Source organism: Tachypleus tridentatus, chromosome 13, assembly GCF_004210375.1.
Source record: "Tachypleus tridentatus isolate NWPU-2018 chromosome 13, ASM421037v1, whole genome shotgun sequence".
NCBI lineage: Eukaryota > Metazoa > Arthropoda > Merostomata > Xiphosura > Limulidae > Tachypleus > Tachypleus tridentatus.
The window spans coordinates 271064818-271079003 of record NC_134837.1 but is presented as its reverse complement, the minus strand read 5'-3'; the positions used below and the strand labels follow the sequence as shown (position 1 = coordinate 271079003).

General features: G+C 31.2%; 1 protein-coding gene across 1 annotated transcript in view; it reads left to right on the top strand.

The window, feature by feature from the left end:
- LOC143236564 (E3 ubiquitin-protein ligase RNF212B-like) overlaps window positions 1-9053 on the top strand; it is a 125702-nt gene extending 116649 nt beyond the window's left edge. The window contains exons 12-15 of the mRNA XM_076474865.1: window positions 1934-2006; window positions 2177-2234; window positions 5469-5614; window positions 8962-9053. Coding sequence (XP_076330980.1) covers window positions 1934-2006; window positions 2177-2234; window positions 5469-5614; window positions 8962-9053 — 369 coding nt within the window. The remainder of the gene's footprint in view (window positions 1-1933; window positions 2007-2176; window positions 2235-5468; window positions 5615-8961) is intronic.
- The last annotated feature ends 5133 nt before the right edge of the window (window positions 9054-14186 follow it).

Below are 14186 nucleotides of genomic sequence, written 5' to 3'. Positions count from 1 at the left end.
GAAACAGAATGCATCTTGTCTATTGTTTTCAAGTAGTTTTGATTTATAGACATGCTTCATTTGTATGATTGAGTAATTTCTGAACTTTGGCAGATAACACTGAATGTTATACCTATATATTATTTTTAACAAGGTAGTTATAGTTCAAGAATTTTGTGTTAACTTCATGTGGTTTTTGTGTAAACTGCACAAATATACATCTATCAACAGAAAACAACATTGTCTAACTTCATGGTATGTTTACATTTCCAGAAATTTTTTAAAATTATAATTATCTAACTTGAAAGGAATTTAGCGACTCCCTTGACAGTGTTATGTAGTTAAATCTATACTTCAATGTATGCATGGAAAATTTTGTAGTATGTCTGCATATTACAGTTTTCTCTTGCCTTTATCTTCAGGCCACCCCCTAAAATTTACTAATTACAGTAAATTCTCATATGGGTCAAGAAGTCAAAACATTTAAACACAGACAAATGAAATAGAAAACATAACATTACAAAAAAATGTTACAAATAAATATTTAAGATTAAATTAAAACATAAGATCAAACTGAATACCATACAGCAACATAACTTAAACAACATACAAAGTAGGATTAAAAATTAACATTACAATATAAACCATTTGAAATTAAAACAAAATAAATTCGTAATCAAAAGAAAGATGTAATGAAACAAAAAATACCAAGTGATGTTAAAGACAAAATACAAAGTATAAATATTAATTCATTTATGTAAAATTAATGAATACCGGAATTTATTAAAATAAAAAATACAGAGCCATATGTTGTTAGAACAGAATAAACAATCCACCATATAAGCAAAACACACTAAAATACAAAATAAACCATAAACCCTTCTATTTAAATAAATGAACATTATAGACAATAACACATTTTAGTATTTAATACCCAAAAAGTAAATCATATTAAAACTAAAAAAAACAAAGTGAATTCTTTACATAAGAAATCTATAATAATAAAAAAGTGTGTGTGTGTGGTGACAACCATAACTTCAAGAGGAAAGAATCTATAAACTTTACACTTTGCATACATACTAAATGGACCGTGAGGGTATAAACCTGGGTATTATTCCTTATCCACATGCTTGTGTGTGTGCATATCTTTTTGTGAAGTAAGCAAGCAAAAAAATAAAAACGTGGTATGTTGCATATTATAATTTATCCTGGATGAGTCCTCATTTTATTATGTTACATTTTACAATTTCAGATAGTCTGAAACTGAATAAAATTTTAATTTTAATTGAGAAATTAATTGAATGTTGAGATGTATCAACTTTATGATATTTACCAACACACAATTTTCTTTCTTTATATGAATATAGTTTCAATATATTTGCAATACTACAATTTATAATGACAGTTATTACAAATAATGATTTGCGTGCAAAGGTGTTACAAACTTACAAACAATATTGAGTATTTCATCTGGTCAAGAAATGAATATTTTATTGGCATTTCATGATGAGTGAACTAATTCTGAGTTGATATTGGTACAGTTCACTTAATAGGTAGATTTTCACCTCTGTAGTTATTGAATGTTTACATATAAATACTAATGTTTAATGGTAATTGACTGAAATTAAATGGTCTTTAATTATAGTAAATGTTCCATATAATTTATTACCAGTATATGATGTCTAATATCCTGTTTTGTTGTTTGAGTTTAACAAATTTTTTAGTTTTACTTGGATATAAAGCAATTCACACAATTTTTATTAAAAAGATCTTAAGGAAAATCTTAAGAAAAAATTTTTCTTACCTAATCACTTCTTAAAATATATTAGTTCTGTTCAGAAATATAATTGTCTCTACTTTTTTCTAAATATTTTACCAAGTAAATGTTTATAAATAATAATAATATACTATCAGTATTTATAAAAGTTGTATCTTTGGTTTGAAATCATAGCAGGTAAGAAAACCCAGCCCTTCTGTTATAGCTGGAAGACTTACTCTAAGAACTCCACCATCTGGTGGTCGAATGGGTGAGTAAAATTTTGTATTAGAATTGCATTGATAATTTAAAGAGATGTTGTACTGATAATTTGCCTTGTTTACTTAGAAGCGATTGTTGAAGGTACTGAGTACTCTGTGAGTCAAATAAACTAAGAGGATGCTTCTAAAAATAATCAGAAATAAATCTTATTTATCATAGGACATATTCCTGGCTCTCCAATCTATCATGGGAACTCCAAAACACCAGTTAACCAAAGGTACTTAATTTGTTTGCTGTTTGAAATATACTGACTCTTACATTTAAATTTTTGCCTACTTAGTTCAATATAAAGTAAAAATATTATTATAACCAGATTATATATAAAAATGATCAAAGCACTCTAGAAATCATTTATTTAATCAAACTAGCGGTTCGCCATGACAGCTTTACTAGAGCTCTTACAGAACTCAACAATATAATAAGTTAGGTTAAATTATTAATTAAATATTCTAGTTATTTCATGTGGCATTAGTTTAGAAATGCACATTGAAAATCTGTAGCATTACAAATGTCAGCTTTTGTTTTTCTTGATTATAGACTGGAGTGAAGAAATTAGTAAAACTTCTGTGTATTTTTATTTGAGGAGATATATTATCTTTCCAGATACTCTGACTGTCTAGATAGGCTCTGTATCAATTGAGATCATAAATATGTTGGGTTGGGGCTGTTTTGTTTTGTTGAAATGTGTTTACAGCATTGAATTGTTAGCAATAGTTTGCTTGTTTCATGAGTACAAATTTCAAAATAAAATCAACATTGTAGTTCATAAGCTACATTAAAAACAATACATTAATCCGTATAGTAACATGGTATTTTTTTTACATGTTTTATGGCTGTAAGCAGAATTTATTGGAGTTTAATGCAAGATATGATTGTGTTTCTGTACAACTTTAACTGGAAGGTCAACTATTTGACTACCTTCTCTATTTGTTGAGTTGCAGTATGACATTTTTGAGGCTGTAATTAAGAAATACTTTGTCAATGTAATCTATTGGATACCCATTATTTTAGAAGTAATTTCAAATTTTGATAGGCTTCTTTTTCAAAACTGTCGTTTTTTGTTGTTTCAATTCACAATTATTAAACCATGCATCACATAATCAAGATGATGAATGATGTATAACAAGAGGTTTTATTACGAGTTTATAATAAAGTGCAGTGGTTATTTCTTGATTAATTAGGGTAGTTATAACATCTGAAAATGTTATTTTCTTAAGATCAGAATAGTTAAGAGTAAATTTGATGTATTTGAGCCAGACATTAGTTTTGAATTAATATATATGAGTCAAATGTCTAGAGCTTTGACTTTGGTCATTAATATAAAAATAACTGTGAAGGTAACAGCAACTCCTAGTTCTAATAATACTTAACATACTCTAGCAAGCACTACAAAAATAAAGAAAGAAAAATAGTAATTAATTATTTATACAAAGAATATACAGCCAATCAAATGGTAGATTATGAATTATTATAATTTTTCCTTAAAATATTCTAGTACAGAATACTTTTGTTAGGCAGGGTACTTTTGTCATCCTTTGCAGGTTTCTCACAAACATCAACACTTACAATTATGTAGATCACCCCATGCCTGTCCTTATAGGTAGATAATAATTGTTCAAAGATAGTATTGGTATTTTAAGGGTAAAGATAAATTATTAATTAGAGAGAACTTTTTATGAATTAGTACAGTTCTAAGTAATTTTCTGTGAAGGTTTATAAAATAGTAAAGGATTGATGTGTAAAGTACTTCCTGTTCTATTTTAACTACAAACAAAAATGTTTTAAACACAAATTATGTAGATATATTTCTAAAAATATAGCTTACATATGATTTAAATATTCATTAGTTTTGTGTATAAGGAAATAAAACAGGATTATTTTCTCGTAGAGTCTATTATTTTCTATATTTAAGAGCATAAAACTTATTTTTTATGCAATACTGTAATTAAGGAACATTACGATCTGTGGATTGATAATACATTATAGTTTTGTAAATTACATCAAGGCACTGAGTTCTAGGTGGTGGTCCAAGGGATTCAGCTGTTGATCCCTCACATTTTTGTGTATCAGTTACTAATATTATATTGATGGTACTGTTTATTTGTGTTTCACTGCTGTTAGCATTCCAGAGGAAAGTTTGCATTATGACTTCCAACTCCATTCTTGGGCTGTTTTCTGAAAGCTTGAATGCTACACCAGCTTTATGCATAATGCTTGTGCTTTATGAAACAATGAATGCCTAATCAGCTTTCTCATTGTTTTTTGGTATAGGAACTATCTGTTGATATGATTACATGTAACTTCCTACCATGGTTTTCAAACAGGTGTTGACAGGCTTTTTCTGCTTCACCATTTGCTTGCTTTTTTTTTTTTTACATTTTCTATCTATTTTGCATATCCCAGTGGCATCAAATGTGTATTCAACATGGAAAAATCTGACATCTGGTAGTAATGTATATCATTCCTCCACCAATTATTGGTTCCTGAAATGTTTTTTTTTGGCAATCTCTTGATTGGTTGGTGTTTGCAGGGTCGTTGTGAAGTTGAAATGCCAGTTGCTTAACATTAATATCCTGGTATTTTACACTACAGGACTCTAGAAAAATTTGCTACTTATGCTCTGCAGTGCTGTTGAGGCTTGTGAGGTGTAATAGGACTTTGTTGAGAATGGTTAAAGTAATCTAGGATGGAGTGGATAAAACTTGGCAGAGAATAAACATGTACATTCTGCAGCTGTATTTCCTGTTGCATATTTCAGTGTTTTAATGCTTTTGATAGATGTAGTTAACAAAGTGTTAATATGATTAGTGCAGTTAAGTTGTATGTGAAGGATTTTCCCCCCTCTCAGGTAATGTTTCTTCCAGAGAGATAGGAATGCCTACAAAGGATGGTGACTAATAGCTTGTCCTCATCAGAATGTTTTTTCTTCAGTATACAGACATGGTTGTGTCTTTGGAAAAATTGATGTTCATCCTGTGGGGTTTTGAGTATGTTTTACTTCACTATGTAATAACCTGAATTAATTTTAAGTATGTGAATAATGTTATGGAATATGGAAAAAGAAAAGAAGTTTTTAATATCTGTACATATATAGTAAAGACTTTTTTTTCTTTTTTATATATACAATCATTAAATTGATTATTATTCCTGTGTCATCTCACCATTTGCTCACTTTCCAACATGTGGTAACACCTTGCTTTCATTTTCAGCTTTACTAGAACCTATGCTACATACAAGAATGTTATCACAATTTGGTTGGACAATCGATGGTATAAACATTGAAGAGTGCTGATGAAAGTGGTGGCCCTTTAGAAAGATCAGTGTTTATGGTAATCAAATGCCATCGTCAGCATTCCATTTTCAGGGAGTAAATGTGGCATTGACCCATCTTATACTGATACCAATTTTGAGAATTTTGCCAGCATGAATGACCAGCTGTATTTTACTGTAGGTCTCTTTCAGATCTAACATTACTACAAAGCTTCAAAGCTTTCCCATTTATTGGCTATAAATTCAACAGCATTGATACACAAAATTCTCTTCCACTTCAATATCCACCTAATGTTAATGGTAGTAGTGATTCAACCAGACCTGCAGGTCTTTTAACTACAACTTTATCCAGGTTCTTGACAATGAGGTACTGTAACATAGTGATTTGATGTTTGTTTTCAAGTCAAGCCCAACTACTTTGATACTCCAACAGTCTGGCTTCTGTAAAGTTCCTAAGGGTGGAGATTTTCACACTATCTGGATGTGTAGCTTCATTTTTAGATGTACTTGTAGCTTTGTCTATTCTATTCAAGGTGATGTTGGCTTCAATATCAGCATGTAGTTGTGTTACAGTCACGTTGGTTAATGTGTTAGGTGATTGTTATTACAGTGTTTTTGGTTCCTATGTGAATTATAAGTGTCAGAATAAACAGCTTTAGAGATTGGTTTTCCTGTGTAGTTCATTCCATATCATGTTCTTTAGAAGCTTATAGCTTGCATATTAAATCATGTTTGTTATTGTGGATGCATTTGTTTAAGTTACAAAGAAACAAATATCCACTTTTTTACTGTCTCAGTATGGTTAAATTTGTTCATGTTTTTTTTATACTTTTGATAAAAAGCAGTACAATGTAGTAATGTATAATATAAATGCCAAATGTGTGTATGCCTGTTCCATATCTCCTGAATGGTTAATCACAAAAATAAAATATCAAAATGCTTTATTTCAGGTGTATATTTTCTGCAATTCTTAAACTCTGATATTGATATTAACAACAATCTGTTAGTCTTTGGTAGCCAATCTGATAAAAACTTATTAACACAAATATATTTTCTGTGAGGGAATTTTTACAAAATAAAATGGAACTTCATCCATCAACTGATTGAAAGAAATATTTTGATGATAGGAATATTAACAAAAAAAACATAAAGAGAAGAACCTGTTTGAGAAGATATTTGTTGTTGTTTGTAGATGAGAGATGATGTTTTACATGAAACATCAAAGATTTCTTAGTGTTTTGAATCCATTGAACTATATTTACATAGTGCAGCCATGTTAGCAAGTTCTTGTGAAGATTTCTCTCTTACTGGATGCTGAAGACTGTACTGTGACTAACTAATTATGGATACAAAAGCACATTTGCAAATTCTCATTCCAAAGTATCTGTTAAGGCTTTTTTGAGCCTTCTAGTTGTTCAGTTACCTTTTTTTTTGTTTATAATTCTGTAGCTGTTTCACGTTGTATGTTGTCATGCTGATCTCATATTCTGTTATATATGAATTACTGTTTTTCATCAAGCATATTGCAAATGATGCTCTGGTAAATATTATCATACAGGTAATTCAATGTGTGTAGATATATATATAATGGCAAAACGTTTTTTTTGTAAATAACACCTTTAGAGTATAGAAGGTGTTTTTCATATAAAGTGAAAGGTTTCATAGTGTTTATCTGGATTTAAAAGTAACACACAGTAACACACCTGAACTGAATTGTTTTTCAATAAAAAAATGTATGGTCAGAGGATAGTTTAAAAAATTATAACTCAAAAAGTAGGTTGAACACCATCCTGATGTTTTTTGTAGATCATATTCAGAGATGTAAGAATATATGGTAAAAATCTGAAAAGGCTGAATCCTGGTGACATGGTCAAACTGTGGCCTGAAGTAAGGCTATTTTTAGCTAACTCATAAAACGTTGCATGCAGCTAAATATTTTTACAGGAGATCTAACAGGAGAAAACAAAATTCAGGTTTTTATCATATTAAGTCTTAGAGCTATAGCTTATTACATAAACCAATGTTTTTTACAATTTTGGGTTTTCACATAATTTTACTGCCTCACTAGGCAAATCCTAAGAAAGATAAACTTGGTTTGAGACAATTTTTGAATTCTGTCAGATTAATTCAGTCAGTGTAGCAAATTTCGGCCTTCTACCACCATTACTCTTGCAGCTTTAAGCAGCCAAAGTTGCCCAAAAATGAATTTGCCAAAAATAAAAAAAATTAACTACATTTTATAGGGCTGCAAATTAGAAAATATTAGAGATATTGATCTAATCTTTGACAATTTTTCATTATATGGGTAGATGAGCACATGTGAATTTTTTCAAGGCATTCTGTGGGGTCACCTGCAGCCCCGTGGATGATTTGACATGGAATGACCCAAGAGTGTTGGTGATGCTCTTGACTGAGCAACTTCCTGACTGTTGGAGAAAAAGATGGAAAGTGTACTTCTCACTGACTTTCTGAATCTTATCCCATATACAGTTTTGATACTGGTGGTAAAAGAGATGTACGTTGTGAACTTAATTCATGATTACTTTTGGCTTTGACGTCTAACTTGCTGTGCATGGGCCACTGGAAAGCAATGCAGTTCAATAGAGTTTGATACCTATGAAAGGTATCCCAGGCCAGCTTTTGAGGAAGAACTCCACCATCGAAGAGGATATCGTAGAAAATGGTCTTAGGAATAGGTTGAACAGCTGCCTGGATGATAAAATAAGTCACCGCTACCATGCAGTAATTGTCTATTCATGACAGATAGATAATGGCAGGATTAAGTTCCGATAGAACAGTGAAAGGGGGCTAGTTGGCTTTGTCCAATTTCCACCAAGGCACATGGGTCAGGTGACATCCTCCATGGACAGTGTAAGTAAATGATCACTGCCCTGTAAGGTCACTGTCAACCCTTCATGGAAAGTTAGAGAAAAGTGAAGGGGAGTAGATAGAAATATCAGTAGCAGTAAAAGACTGACTAGGTGTATGAAAATAAGTAGAAAAACCAGTATTGAAGAGAGAAGGTTGTAATCCAAGAACATGTGCTCTATGGAATAACCCTCCCATCAAATTCAGCACCACCCCAGAGGGAATTTTTTCAATTAAATTATCCAGAAATTAGAAAGGGAGATGGCAACTGTTCAGTGAGAGCATCAAGGACTGATTGATCATAAGTCTTTCCAGGAGACAGATAGAAAGAACAAACAGTGATGGTACAACCTAAGAAAACATGGATGTCATCAGCCTACAAAAGTGTATCAAATGGCAAAAACAGGGTGGGCACTTACTGGTTGACCAACAGTGTCATCCCTCCATCACACAACCTGTCATTTTTGAATAATGAAAACTCCTGAAAGGTAACTGTATTAAAGGTTTCAGAAATGTTGTCTGTAAGGAAAGACACACAGGATGATAGGAATCAGTCAAGGCCTTAACGTTATTCTGATTAGAATGGAAACCTCGAAAGTTCCATTGTATCAAAGTGGTCATTGTTATTTATGTAGAGGATAACTGGCTGGAGAATCCTTTGTTTTATGACCACATTGTTTTTCTTTATTAGAAGGAGGTCTATTGACCTCCATGGATTCTGCCCTCTGTTGAGTGGGCAGGTCTCTATCAGTAGATGAGGATTCCAGTAACTGAGGTTGTGAATGAGTAATTGTTTTACATCTTAGGGGCTGAAGAAGGTGGACCCAAGCAGACACCAGAATCTGGAGCCAAAGGAAATGGACTTGGGAAGGAATGGTGGGTACAGAGACAAGAGTAAATGTTGACTTATCAATTTGCTTACCCATACAAGGCAAAAGACTCCTCATGTGGTTTTAAAATAACTCTGTTGGAGGCATGGAAAGATCTGTCTGCATTCCCATAGTAGCAATGGAATATAGCATAGCAGCATATGTCCAAGATGGAGTTGAGGACAATATCTTTTGAGCCTCAGGGTAAGAAATGTTGTTTTGAAATCATTTTCAAACACTGTACCTCTTTCTCCTCTACCCAAGAGGTAGAAACAAAAGTAAGAGGTTTAAGAGCTACAACAATTAACATATTGAGGGTCCATTTTGCAATCATAGGTGTTATGGTCTTTGCCACTGCATTGAGCACTCATCAAAGAACCAAGACATGATGCCTTCAAGTGACTGAACTACTGACACTAAAAACATCTGAGAGGGTTGTGAATATAAGGCTATACCTTACAATTCATATAACTCACTGTGATAGCAATGGGTGGATGTGATGATGTAAATGTCAAAATTACAACATTGGTAGGCAGCATAATTCTGTCCTTATGAATGGCAAACACATGGGTGGACATTCAGATTCCAGAGGAAGTAAACTGAAAAGACAGAACCTTTTCTTGGAGAAGGCATCCACATTGAGGGGTGATGTGTTTTAACTTCATTGGAAGTGTAGTGTTACTGAAAAGTTTTCACAAATCAATTGAAACTATATATGAATAATTTGTGCATGTTTTGACTTAAAATTAAGATACTTGTCTGCATAGGTTCAATATCTTTAGATACTGATAGTAAACATTTATTTTGACTTGAAATATATTAACTGGCAAGTTCGAGTAATATGAAAATTCCAAATACAACAGTCAATCACACTCATTTCAGTAAGTCTGATACATTATGTTATCTGTAAAAAATGTGGCATGCTATACATTGGTCAAACAGGTCACCACTTAGGAGATTGTTAACTTGAACAACTCTAATATATAAAACCTGTAGGCAGATAATTTAATAATCCTGCACATTGCATCTTCAACTTCTCCATACTTGGACTCATATTTGCTCCTACATTGTAACAGAAATAAAATGCCTGGAGAAACATGATTTTTTAAATCAATTTTTAAATTCTTATTAATCTCATAAGAAGGAAAAGAAAAAGTTTTTTTCCTTTAATTTTCTCATACTGAACATTTGTTTGTGCAACAGTTTTGTTCAGCATACACACTTCTTTTTTCATTAACCTGATCACTTTGTCACCTTTATATCCATTTGTTTGATTGGTTTCTATTCACAGTCCTTTTGTACCTTTTAGTATTAAATGAACATATCTTTAACTGATGTATGTCTTTAAATAATAATATTCAATGCATGCATTCATTTTCTCATTGACTTCATTTTCTTATATTATTGCTTGCATTCATGTTCTACTTTTTTCATATACTTTTTTACTATATTTTTCACATTTTACCAAACAATTTATTAACTGTATTATTATTTTGATCTTTATATGTTACTTCTCTTGGTTCATTTGTAGGTTAAGATTTTTTTTTTGAGACTTCCAGCCATGTGTTTTTTTTTGTTGTTTGTTTGTTTTTACTCCAACTCTTATTTAACAGCTTCATTCTTATTGGAAACACAATAAAGAGCTGTTACTTGAAATATTCTTTTTTGTGTTAACCAGTAAAGTTATCTTAATTTTACAAGCTTTTCACCATTATTATTTTTTTATTTTACACTGGTGCAAGTTCTGTATTCTTTCATTGAATTTGGTATTGTTATGCTCAAAATTTATGTCCTAGAGAATCACAAATGGAGTCAGTATCATGTATTTAAAACATGAATATATTGTACAGGGTTTTCAGAAAGTCACTGTGCACAAATATATTTATTAACATACAAAACTGCAGAGTGACTTTCCAAACACCCTGTAGAAACAACATGTCTCCTGCTGGGACAGCAGTAAGTCTTCAGGTTTACAATGCTAAAAAAAAATTAGGGGTTCAATACCATGTATTTAAAATTTTTCAGTAAAGGTTGGATTGTGTTTTTGGGATTTGCCTTTTAGAGGTCACTGAATGTCGTGTAGAAAAACCTTGTCACAAATTTCAGTTTGTTAATGAGGTACTCTAGGGTCAAATTGACACTTTCTAAGTCATTATAATGTGATTATGTCATTCCAGACACCTCAAAATGAGTGCAGAATGTCCTAATTGAGTTATATGGATGTCTATTAATGTGGTAAGAACTAAATGCTATATTAAATTGTGTATCAACAAAATAGCTTCATGTTATTATGCATTGCTTTATTTATTTCTCTGAAATAAAACTTTTTATCTGTTTGTTCTTAAAAATATCTTGTTGATACAAAGTTTTATCTTGTAAATTGGGAGGTAAGAAGATATTGGGCAACAAAAGGCTTCATGACGTGCACTGGTAATTTTCAATGTTAAGTGATGCCCTGTTATTTACATCCACATCTACTTATACCTTGTTTTCAGTGCATAAACTTAGAACAAGTAGTGATAAAAGGAAATGTTAATCAATTGAATATATTTATAACTATGTACAATCCAAATTTAAAAGAAAATTTAAGTAGTTAGGTGTAAACTAGAAATAAAAATTATGTTATAGTAATTTATTTTTCTGTGAACTGAAAATATACACTCAGCACTTGCTTGTCCATTAGCAACTTGTGTATAACTGTCCAAAGTTTGTTGTATTTGTCCACAAGAAATTCATCAGTCCTATGGTTGTTGATATTTTTTTCTAAAATCTTTGAAAGTCATTGAAAAGTTTGTTTCCAAAGTAGTTTTTATGTACTTAGTGATTAAATGCTCACAACTGTTTATTTCAACTATATTTAAGGAATGCAAATCATTATGAACTCTTCTGAATTTTCTCATGATATATCCATCACTTTTATTAGTACATATCCAAGTGGTACAAACATGACAAATTTTTAACAAATAAGACTTGGTATCTACCAAATTGACAAAATCAACTATTCTTTTTCTGAGACAATATTGCTTTCAGTTGTAAATCTATACCAAAGAAACTTTCTGTTGGACTGTGATTTTTATTATTAGTTATATCAACTGCAATTAGTTTTTGAGCAGTGACAGCCTCCTGCATAACACTTTGCTTTATAAGTCAACACATAATGTTCGATAAAGGTTTCATTTTTCCTAAGAATAGTGACACAGATTTCTCTGTTTGCAACTGATATCAGGAAGAAACGTTTGGCTGTACACCAGTTTTTTGTTATTTTTTTACAGTTTCATAAGATTTTGTTTCCTTGTTTTTTATCTTATTTTGTGTATTTTCAACTATAATATTATACTGAAGAATATATGGATGAACCTCTATTGGTCTTTCACATATTCAGACATTTTCTACCAAGAATGTCAAGAAAATTGCAAAAGGATTACAGTTCGTTTGGTTAAAGGTTCATGATCTTTTCATGTGTTATAAATTATCCAATGCTGGCAACTGGTGTGAAATATTCCATTCTTTTTTAAGCACTCATGCATAAAATGCATTGTGTATAGTGTTTGATCCACAAGATCTTGTGTTCAATAACTTTGTTTTATACTTACTATTGCTTTTAAAGTCCATTAAATGCTACCTCATTAACATTTGGTCCATTCATTGACATTTATACCAAACTCTTGAGACTACGTCTCCTTTCCAATTTATTTTCAAAACTTTCCAAACAATCCACTGTACATGCCTGACCTAGGTACAGTATTTATTTTTATATTCTTGTTGTTCAAACTCAAGTAGAATATATTGTTTCTTTCTGCAGCTCTTTTTTTTTTTTTAAATTCATCAAAATTATTACAAATGGTTCATTTTTTACATTTTGCTCCAATAAATTGTCAAAATAGTTTACAGTGCAAAGGCAAAATATGTGCATATTTTTAATTTTCCTGTATTTTACAGACTACATGAATGTGAAAACATTTACTTGGAAACAAAAACACATATTGTGTTTCAAGGTAAAAAGGAATAACCAAACCAGTCTGAAAGAAGAAACATTATAAGTAACAGCTGAAATAACACTAAAACTACGACCTATGAAAAGGAAGAAAGTTAGCACAATGCATATAAGTGATATAAGCAACCAAAAAATATATCAAGGATAAACACATCCTAGCTTGGGTAACATAGATAATGAAGATGATAGAAAAGTTAATAGTATCATCAAACCAGGTCCATATATTAAAACACATACCACACCATGTGTGAAATATGGATCGGTTTTATACAGGAGAAAATGACTCTACTTCAATAAGAAGACAATGAATAGGCTGAGGCCTTCAGAAAAAATAATATGAAAGTTTATATTAGTTAGTTACAAAGAACTCTATAACACAAACAATTTACACGTTCCTGGGAAGTTACAGAACAACATTAAGTCCCAGAACAGGACATTAATGAGCATCTTTGACATTCAAAACCAGAACATCATGAAGTTGTATTCTACCAGTAATAGTATCATATCAAAAGGAACAGATAGAGAAAAAGAACAAGTAAAAAGTAGCAAAGGTAGGATGAAAATTTGCAAGAAACTCATTGCATTACAAACAAACAGCTGGGTATTACAGTACTGGTGAAACAAATAAAAATGAAGAAATGTACCACACCACACAACATCAACCCATATCATGTGGTAAAGAACCAAGAGAAATGCAAAACATTGTAAAGGCTTCTTACAATAAATAATTGTGACAAGAAACACATCAATTAAAGAAAATAAATCACATAGCTACTTTCCAGAAAAACCTGAATGAAGACTGGGCAATACATGAGGATGTAGACCTTAGAAGCAGGAACAGTATTATTATCTGTAAAAAAATGGGGGGCAAGAAGAAAGAAACCAGTAAAGACCAGAAGAATGCCACAACATTACAAATATCTCACACTATAGTGAACTTTAAACATTATATACTTGCAAAAACTGATGAAATGTCATTAATTGAAATGAGTCATGATTCAATCTATGAATTGGATATTAGATTAGTTTAATCCTTTTTAGTAATTATTTTTTTAGCATGTAGAGTTAATTCTATTTCTTTTTTTTTGAGTGTTGTGACACATGTATGATCGTGTCAGATAATAAATGAAGTTCAAATGTGACACTATTGAAAAAAATGAGTATTTGA